Here is a 9652-nt window from a genome sequence, read left to right as displayed (position 1 = left end):
CCCCCCCACACCCATTAAATGAACAGTGAGTATGGATTGACGCTGTGCTAAACACCCTGTCTCATTCATCTACACAATTCTGTGTCCAAGTCTTGTTATTGTCGCCGTTTAAAAAATGCAAACAGCAAACCCTGAGAGCAACTCCCTCCGTGTGCCGAGGGAGAGGGAGCTGGGAGGGGGCCCCCCCGAGGGTGTTTGTACTCCGCAGCTCTGCCAGGAGGGCGGGGGGCTTGGCACACTGCTTGGCTGTGCCCTGTGCCAGAACTCAGGAATGTCTCTTTTAAAAATGCCTCTTCTTGTTTTTTACCCCCAGGGCTCTGCCGAGTCCAAAACAGCCACCTGTTTCTTGTGCCCAGCTCCCTAAATTATTCCTACAGGACCGCCCTGGTAGGTCTGGGAGCTCCGGTAACAACCAGGCCGCTGCTCCCCTCTTCTGGGAGCTCCGGTCACAGGGCAGGACTGTGGTGTATGGGCTAGCTCTACTGTCCAGGAGCTCCTACGGCCTACCACAGGGGGGCAGCCCCTAGTCCATCAGGGTGCCCAGCTGCAAGCTGCTAGGTTGGCCCCACCCCTACCTGCAGGAAAGGTTCTCTGACCCAGGATGGGTCGCACTGCCCTCTGGGAGCTCTTTGTGGGTTAGTGGCCATTCTTCTGAGCCTCAAGAGGCAGGAGGGGCTGCTGCCTAGGGGAAGCCTTTCTGGCTCCATTGTTTGCTGCTGGAGTTGCTATGGCGATGTCTCCTGAGTGGTGACACAGGGAGGAGGCCCTTACCTCTCCCTGGGAGGGCCCTCCAGTCCCTTGGCACCTCCGCTGCCTTTCAGGTGAGACAAGCACAGGTTAAGACTGCCACCGATGGCGAGAGGAGCTGCTTGTGGGTGCAAGTAGGGTAAGCTGGCTTCCAGGCCTTGGGTTGGTGGGATGGGCGGTGGAAAAGCATCTATCTGTGGTCCTCCTCCCCTTATTTGGGAACCCCCAAGTTATCCAGCAGGTCCCAGGGAGCAGGCTTGGACATGCGAGGAAGGGGGCTGACCGGGCAGGACGAACACCAGGACAGCCTGCAGTTGCTTCTGCCACAGGTAAACTCGTCTACAACCTTTTGCACTGTTGCCTCGGAGGTTTCATCAGACTTTCCCTGTCACGCCATTCCCACCCCGTTTCTGGTGGGATGCTAAGGGAGGTCAGGGGCCCCTTGCAGCCTACTCCAGCCTCCAGCTCCGTTCTCCATGACGATGGCTCCCTGGCACGCTTAGGGACACTGCTGAGGAACCATACAGTGGGAGCGCCCTCATGCTTGGTTTCTGATGTGCTCACCCCCACCCCAAAGCCAACTCTTGACCCAAAAGAGACTGTGACCAGGGCTCCTTCTAGCAGGTAAGCCGCCATGGGAACAAGGGGGGGCTGGGGAGGGGGTTGGAAGAGGGGCCAGGGTGAGCGTGTCCTGGTCTAGGTACCTACAGTCAAGAACCCTTGAGCGAGGCACCTCCGGCCTGGGAGAAACATTGCACTGCAGGTGCCCCCTCCTCTAGGAACTAAAAGCAAGGGACAGGAGCAAACAGAAGCCCCCTGCCTCCCCCAGGTAACGATCTAAGGAGAGAGGTTAACATGTGTAATTAGAGGATAACGTCGAGAAGACAGATACATTCTTTACCGGGGCCACCCCGTGGGAAGGCTGCAGTCGAGGCAATTCCTAGTTCCTCACCCTTGTCTTTGCTGCACCCAGCCTTCCACTCCCAGTAGGGGGAGGAGCGGGGTTCCCCTGGGGCTGGGGGAGTGGCAGCAGGTGGCACAGAGACAAGTTCCCAGGGCCTTGCTGTCTGGAGAGGTGGGGTGGCAGAGGTGCCAAGGCTGCCTTGGCATCACCAGGAGGGCGGTGCTCAGGAGCACAGACCGTCGCTGCCTGCTGCTCTCAGGGCGCAGGGGCACAGGGGCCTGGACCACCCGGCCACTTGTGTGTTCCAGAAGAGTGGGAGGCTAAGCGGCAAGGACCAGGCCGGGTCTCTATCGCAGTTCGGAGATAAGCTGCGTCCAGCTGATGTCCGGGCCCAGCGGGTCCTCGTCGTCGCCCAGGCCGGGAAAGCTGATGTCCAGCAGGATCTTACTGAGGCTATCATTCATGGTGTCCAGAACCAGACCTTCTGTCAGAGAGTGATTGGCTGAAAGGTTGGGGACCTGTGGGTCGGGGGGGCCTGGCTTGGACATTTCCATAGCTGCGGGGGCACAGCTGCTAAAGGGGTCAGAGGTGAGGTCAAAGGGCTCCGAAGCCAGGAACCCTTGGGGTGAGTCAAAGAGGGGAAGGCTTTTCAGTGGAGTGGTGCTCAGATCCATCAGCCCCAGGGAGTCAGGCAGGGGGTCAAAGGCACCCTGGGGGGCTTGCACGGGGCTGAATTCCAGCCCGCCCTCTCTGATGGGCAGTGCGAGCCTCCAGGACCCCGGGGTGATGGGGAGGATGGCTTTGCTTGGGGTGGAGGAGATGGGCATCCCCTCCTTGATGGGCGTCTTAAAGGGTCCTCCTTCCTCCTGGGAGTAGCCCGGCTGGGGGGCCTGCTCCGAGGTGTCTGCTAGGAAGGGCGGCTCGGGGGCGGCTGGCTGGGCAGCACTGGGACCTTCTGAGAAGAGCAGCTCCGGCTCGTCAGGACAGGGAGGCAGAAGGTGCTGTTTCCTGCGGGACCGGCTCTGCTCCCTCCGCTTCCTCCGTTTAATGATGAGCATCTCAGAGACGCGCTGGCTTGGGGACTTGAGCCCGCTGTAGGGCCTCTTGGACCTGGGTGTGGGAGAGTGGGACCAGTCCTCCGACTCCCCTTTGAAGGGTGTGGAGGGCCACTCTTCCAAAGGTGGGCTCTCCACTTTGATGCATCTGGCTGCGTAGGGCGTTCTCTCCCCAGGCTGGCCTTCCTCCTCCTTGTTGGACTGCACTGGAAGCAGAGGGGACAGCTCCTCTCCAGGCAGGAGCTTTTCCTCTTTCACTGGTCCCGCAGACGGGACAGGGGCTAGCCCTTCCTCGGAGAGCAGGACCTGCCGGGAAGCAGAGGAGAGGTGAGGGGAGTCCTGGGAGCGAGCCTACTGTCTCCAGGCAGAACGCAAGACCAAGGCTACCGTAACCTACATACTGGTACTAAGTAAGCCTCTTCTTTTTATCTTTAACCAAAAAAAACCCCAAACGATAGAGTATGAGAATTTAATATAGGATGAAGGTGGTCATTCCATTTCAGGGGTAAAACTATACATTTTACATATGCTGCTGGCAGAATTGTGAGAGAAAATCAAACTTGGAGTCTATCTTAGACCACAAGGACCCCGGGTGGGATACTGGGTTACACTGCACGGTCAACAGATCCTCCCTGGGAGAAAGGTGAGGCTTTCTGCTCCCATAAAGAGGACCGCCTCTGACACCCAGAGGCCGGACTCCTCCGTCCTGTAGGGCTGCGAGGAGCCAGACTCGTGTGGCGGTGGGATCTGATGCCATCTACGGGGACTTAAACTTAAAAATGAAAACCATCCAAATCTTGCAAGCGAATCTAGGGGACTACATGCACAATCTGAGGGTGGGATGACTGAGTCTGGAAATGAGATGTGAGACATATTTGACAATGGGAGAGGGATTACTTTAAAAACTGTGACAAGAGATACCAACAGTGAAGTTAGGAAACACACGGTAAAAGTACAAAGATACCCTGTGGGTGAATGACGAACTATAATATACAGAATCACCACAAATTAATAAGATAGCGGCGAGAGAAAAATAGACATCTGAAAAGAAAGAGTTCACAGAGGACAATTTCAAGTGGCCAAACTTTTGAGAAGATGCCCAAGCAAAGAAAGGTCATAATTAAATATGGAGAAGTCATTTCTACTCACCAGACTGGAAAATATTTAAAAGGGAGATTAATACCAATTGCTGGCAGAGATATAGGCCTTGTCATTCATGGTGGATGGGTATCTGAGGTATCTGAATTTTTTTTTTTAAGACAGTAATCTAGCAACGTTTAATAAAATTTAAAATGTTTTGTTACTCAGCAGTCTCAATTCTGGGATTCTATCCCATAGCAATAACAGCCCTAGTAAGAGAGACATTTATTGCAATGTTGTTCCTAGAGCAAGAAATTAGACACAAAATGTGCCCATAAAAGTGGAATGGTTGGGGGAAAAATGTGTTAGAACCACACTGTGGAATATTATGTAGCCATTAAGAAGCAATGAATTAGAGTTATGCCAGGGACTTACAAAGAATGGTTTGTTTGTTTTTGATCATTTTTGTGTTTAGGTGAAAGTTTACAGAACAAATTCGTTTTCCATCCACCAACCTTAGGGGTTTTGTTTCACAGTTGACTTGCCACTCATCCTACTTCCTCCCTCGGTCCTCTTTCCTTTCCTCTCGTTCTTGCCCATTCCGGCCTCCTGAGCTTTCTTCTGGGGCAAAGGCTGCTTTTGTGGGTCTCGCACGGCTGATTGTTCTGAGGTGTGTGTTCCTTACGAGCCCTCCGTTCACTTGACCTCTCTGCTCAAGTCTAGATGAAAGGTGATCTTCAGGGCTGAGCTCCGTTCCAGATTTGCAGACCAGTGGATCTGCTCTTCTTCGTGATTTTGAACTTTGTTCTTCATTCTCCTCCCACTCTGTCTAGGGCCTCTACTGCGTTCCTGATCAGAGAGACCAATAGTGGTGGTGGGCACCATCTAGTTCTTCTGGTCTCAGGGTGGTAGAGGGTGTGGTTTGTGCAGTCCATTCGCCTTTTGGACCAATTGTTTCCTTTACTCTTCGTTGCGCCAGACAAAGGGAGACCACTAGGTGCATCTTAGACAGTTGGTCGTGAGCTTTTACGACGCCAGTTCTACTCACTGAAGGAGGATGCAGAACATTGTCCTTCTGGACTGTGTTGTGTCCACTGAATTAGATGTTCCCGAGGCTTCGGTCCTAAGCTTCCCGGCCCAGCACTTAGTCCCTCAAGGGGTTTGATTATGGCTGAGAAGTCTGCAGAACGCTCTTCCCTGAATGTGCTACTGTATACGTGGGCATATTTGCAGTACCTACAAACACATATGTAGAAATACCCTCTGTCAAACCTACTCTTGGGTGGCATCGCACTTGCCTCCCAACACCTGTTCTGCTTGTATATCCACCTCAGTGTAGGTAGCCACTCACAGATGATTGCTCGCCACTCTTACTGCAAGCCTGTGTACGTAACGCGTCTTCCTTTGCCTCGGTCAGGGTGTGCTGCCCTGCCCAGGGCATGAGGTGGTGTGGCGTCAGAAAAGGGCAGATGCCCAAAGAGTGTCCTGTCTCATAGGTGTACACACAGAGTGGCTATCCCGTATGTCTATATGTGAAAAGCACGGATAAACTATGGACAAAAGCGTCGTAAATGGGGGCATGGGTTTTCTTTGGGAACAGTGTGAAGGTGCGGGGTGTGTGTGTGTGTGTGTGTGTGGTGTAAAATGAAGTAAGAAAGAGGAGGCTGGGAAAGACGGCATCGACACTAAACAGTATGTGCGCTACAATCACCCGAATGCCTTAATTGTACACAGCATGCATAATCTCACACATCATTTAAAAAAGATGAGGCTGGCTGCTCTCCCAAAGAGATACAGCCTTACAAACCCTCCATGGTGCCCCTGTGAGTCGTAATGGGTGACGATGGGTTTTCCTGGACTTTGTTTTCCTGTCAGCCCCCGCTCGCAAAACCTCCCAGGGGTAAAGGCCAGGCCTGTTGACCCATCGCAGCCGGGTCTGAAACCTGCCTCGGCTTTTCTTAAGGCAGATCGGTCATGCTCAGCCAGCGGGGGAGTTACCCTGAGCCACTTTGTCATGCCTGATCAGTGCATAGGACGACGGCCGTTTCCGCCCCAACACCCCCACCAGTACAGAAAGGTCCAGCCCCAAAGGGAGTCTGAGTCCTGAGGTTGTGGAGCCCCGCACTAGACTGACCCAGCTCATTTTTCTACTAGGAACAGACCGGCCTTCCCCGCCTCCATGACACCGCCAAGTAGCTGCTGGCTTCACACCGACTTCTCTGGAAGACCCGCTTCCTTTGTCAACTCCCCTCACCGTCACCCTCGCCCGAGTTCCCACAGACGCATCAGGTATGTATGAGCCCCGGACACCGCTTCCCTGGGAGTCCATGGTCGGTGCTGGACTGACAACTCATTGAAAAGGCGGCCAGTTCAGACCCACCTCGGACAACGGGCCTGGAGATCTGCTCCGGAGAGGACGAAGCCTTGACACCCCGATGGTGCCCTTCTGCTCCGCACCCGGGGTCACCGTGACAACGGCACCACCGTGAAAGGCCCGTGTGCACGTATGCCTTGTCTACCCAGGGGACGCTTGGCAGAGTGATCTGTGAACACAAGTTACCTTGGAGAACAACAAAAGCCGCTCACCTTGGGGGTGATGGGGACTCGCTTGCTGTGGCGCGCGAGCTCCGAGCTCATGAGCGAGGCCGCCAGGGGCAGGGGCACTTTCACCGAGGGCTGCAACACCAGGGACGGGTTCACTGGGAACTGGATGGGCACCAGGTAGGAGCTCACCCGTGGGAGCAGTGGCTTCATCTTCCGGCCTAAGGAAGGAATTGGAGGGGTCAGGAGTGGGGACCAGGAGCACAGCCCTTCGTAATCCCAGGGGCTTTGCTCTCCTTGCTGGGCTCCTACCCCCTGAAGTGGGAATGGAATCCTGGAGTCGGATTCCCTAGAGGCACGCCCCAGAACCAGGCCAAGGCCTGAGGCCCGCTCTCCCATACTAACGTGCACCCAGTGGGAGTTCCGTTTTGATGGTCACGTTCCGGTGGAGCTCAGGGTGGGACCGTTTCTGCTGCTGCTTGTGGCAGACGGGGAGAGAAAGAGACCTGAGTTAATAAGGCTAGGGAGGTGGGCAGGGGAACCCCACCAGCCGCTCGGGTAGTGCATAGAACTAATCGACGGGCTAGCAAGGGCCCGGGCGGAGGTGGGCACCGTCTCCAGAGCTGTGGTTCGTGGGGACAGGTGGGCAGCAGGTGGACAGACGATGGCAGGGTGGCCCTTCCACCTTATCCAGGTGTCCTCGGCACCCCCAGGGGACGCTAACACGTGGAGCTGTAGGAGGGGCCGAGGCAAGCCGGGGAGACAGTGAGGGGGAGGCAGCCTGCGAGCTCTGCCATGCACCTGGCACTGCTGGCACCACACTGAGCCGGTGGCACGCTCTCGTTAGGCTGTGCTCTCCTCCATACAGCTGGACAAGGCCTGTGGGAGGGGAAGCAGGCACGAGCCCTACTTCCGGTGAGGTGAGGCAGTGGTCACAAGGGTGCCCCCGCAGCCCCACCTCCCTCCCAGAAGCCTCAGGGTCCTTTGTGTTTAGAGCATAGTCACCTGACTCCAGGCCCCCTACCCCTGCTGAGCACCAACCGACCGACTGGGTCCCTGTCCACTGAAGCCAAGCTGAGCAGTGAGGAGAAAACAAGTCCAAGCCCCGAGCCAGAGGGAAAGAATCTTACTGATTCTGAGTCCTCGGGCGACTGTGGAGACCCTGGGTCCAGTGGCTGGTGGCGGCCAGGCATTGTGGGAGAGAAACGAGATGGAAGTTACCACTGACAAGATCAGTCTGACCAGACGAGGAAGAACACATGTCCATGATGGAAGCCGAGGGGCCTCTTGGTCAACTGTCCCTCCCAAGAGAAGGGCTGTCAGCCTCACAAGCACTTTGAGATGCCCCCGAAGACAGGGTCTTTCTGAAAAGCTGTTCTGGCGGCTCTACCTCTTCTGCTCTAACACAGCCTAAGAGGGTCTGTGTTTTCTTTGGAGAGGAGCTTCCCAATGTCCTGCAAGAATTGCTTGAGATCCTTCAAACATCCAAAGTCCCTGAGCCCATCGCAAACGCCAGGAACTACGACCTCGAGGGAGGGGACCGGGAAGCTGCATTTCAGTAAAAGCCTCCAGGCCAGTGTTCATCACAGGGAAGTGAGGGAGACACTGCCCTGGGAAATCCTGGGGCCCTGGTCTAGCACAGCGTGTCATTTATACTGGTCATCCGCCCTTGTTCAGCAAGCTTTATGCAAATCACCGACGCCCGGGCTCGGATGCGCTTTGGAGATGGATACTTTAAACTCCAATTCTGGCCCTACTTAGGAGAAACCGGGACACTCACCTTAAACACCTGGTCCAGCGTCAAGTAGCGGTTGGCACTGGGGTGAATGGTCCAAAAGGACACCTTGCCATTGGCAGATGTCTCGCGGACAAACATCTTGTGGAGGGAAAGGTTGTGACGAATGGAGTTCTGAAAAGGTAGAGACCCGCGCCTTAGCTAGAGAAACAGGCCTCTGAAACTAACTGGGCACAGCAGCGTCAGGCTGCTCCCGCTCTGCCCCAGACCAGCCATCAGGTGTCCCTGTGGCCTTGGCTGATGGGAACTCCCTCCCGGATGCTTCCGACAGCAGAGCCATCCGCTTTGTCATAAACCCATCTACGTCTACAAAGATGGAAACCAGGTGCCGTTTTTTGGACTGGCGATAAAGACAGACCTGGCTGGCTGGCTTTCAGGGGCTGTGGAAAAGCAGCCCAGAGTAGGAAGCAAGAATCCAGAGCACGTCAGGACTTGGAGCTAAAAGTATGACATGGAGAATTCTCTTGAGGGTTGAGGGGCAGGGACTCTTGGCTCGGAACCAAGAACGTGTCAGAAGACCCAAGTTGTGGTTCTGACATTGACCATCTGACTCCCAGGCGTCTTCAGTGTTTTCATGAGTAAAAGGACGAGGACAATCCTGCCCACTAGAAATGACGAATGATACTGCAGCAGGTGGATCTCCCGTCATGAGACTCACAGGCAGTGTTGTTGGTTTCTGTTAAGATTCTTCTCAACAGCTAAGTCACTACGTCGCACCTGTCTCAAGCCATGGTATTTCCAATCGCCTCGCATGCATGTGAAAATCGGACATTGAATAAGAAAGACCGAAGAAGAATCGATACACTTGAATGGTGGTGCTGGCCAAGAATCTTTAAAGTGCCATGGACGGCCATGGACAAACCAAGCTCTCTTGGAACAAGTATGGCCAGAGTGCTCCTTGGGGGCAGGGAGGGTGAGACCGAGTCTTACATACTCTGGACTTGTCAGAAGAGACGAGTCCCGGGAGAAGGGCGTCGAGCAGAGAGGCGGTGAGAGAGGCAGGCCCTCGACTGACACCGTGGCTGCCACATGGGCTTGGGCACGGGAACCCTTGTGAGGATGGCAGGGGCGGGCAGGGTTTCGTTCTGCTGTGCATGAGATCGCTATAGGTTGGAACCGACTTGATGGCATTAACAAGTCACTCCAGCCGCCGATGCTTAAGACGGTGGGATGCAGCTTAACAACGAGCTTGGTACCTCCATGAGATACTTGGCCCCAGGACGGACAGCAAAGTTTACACAAGCAGAAAAGAACAAAGGCGCCAGGAGGTGCAGAGAGATCGGAACCCTCATCCGTTGCCGGCAGGACTGGAGAACTGGCCGACCACTATGGAGAGCAGTGTGGTGCTGCCTCCAACAGCGGGGAATAGCGCCACCATGGGGCTCAGCAGTGGTGTGCCGTGGCACATACCCTTCAGAAATAAAAACCAGAGCGCCACAGATACACGCACCCCCACCGTAGCACCCTTCACAACCGCAAGAGGGAACGACCCGCATGTCCACCAGCGGAAGACTGGACACACAAACTGGG

At 55.2% G+C, this 9652-nt stretch overlaps 3 protein-coding genes across 6 annotated transcripts in view; 1 reads left to right on the top strand and 2 right to left on the bottom strand.

The window, feature by feature from the left end:
* TEX52 (testis expressed 52) overlaps positions 1-647 on the bottom strand; it is a 2960-nt gene extending 2313 nt beyond the window's left edge. The window contains exon 1 of the mRNA XM_030887233.1: positions 576-647. Within this exon, the coding sequence (XP_030743093.1) occupies positions 576-647 (72 nt within the window). The remainder of the gene's footprint in view (positions 1-575) is intronic.
* A 945-nt stretch (positions 648-1592) lies between these two features.
* The window catches only part of FOXM1 (forkhead box M1), a 12732-nt gene continuing 4672 nt past the window's right edge, over positions 1593-9652 (bottom strand). The window contains exons 4-8 of one of the 4 annotated variants that reach the window (XM_045295946.1): positions 8108-8236; positions 7458-7502; positions 6733-6805; positions 6373-6548; positions 1593-3012 (exon numbers count right to left, since the gene is read on the bottom strand). In XM_045295946.1, coding sequence (XP_045151881.1) covers positions 1999-3012; positions 6373-6548; positions 6733-6805; positions 7458-7502; positions 8108-8236 — 1437 coding nt within the window. In that variant the 3' untranslated portion in view covers positions 1593-1998. The remainder of the gene's footprint in view (positions 3013-6372; positions 6549-6732; positions 6806-7457; positions 7503-8107; positions 8237-9652) is intronic. The other 3 variants (XM_004710304.2, XM_004710305.2, XM_045295947.1) reach the window with 3 other exon arrangements.
* RHNO1 (RAD9-HUS1-RAD1 interacting nuclear orphan 1) overlaps positions 5978-9652 on the top strand; it is a 19718-nt gene continuing 16043 nt past the window's right edge. The window contains exon 1 of the mRNA XM_004710482.2: positions 5978-6075. The gene's annotated coding sequence lies outside the window, so the exon portion shown is untranslated. The remainder of the gene's footprint in view (positions 6076-9652) is intronic.

The sequence above is a fragment of the Echinops telfairi genome, unplaced genomic scaffold (genome assembly GCF_000313985.2).
Source record: "Echinops telfairi isolate 266 unplaced genomic scaffold, ASM31398v2 ScPeMD7_6273;HRSCAF=7185, whole genome shotgun sequence".
Classification (NCBI taxonomy): domain Eukaryota; kingdom Metazoa; phylum Chordata; class Mammalia; order Afrosoricida; family Tenrecidae; genus Echinops; species Echinops telfairi.
The sequence above is the reverse complement of the archived record's forward strand: the minus strand, read 5'-3'. Positions and strand labels throughout refer to the sequence as shown.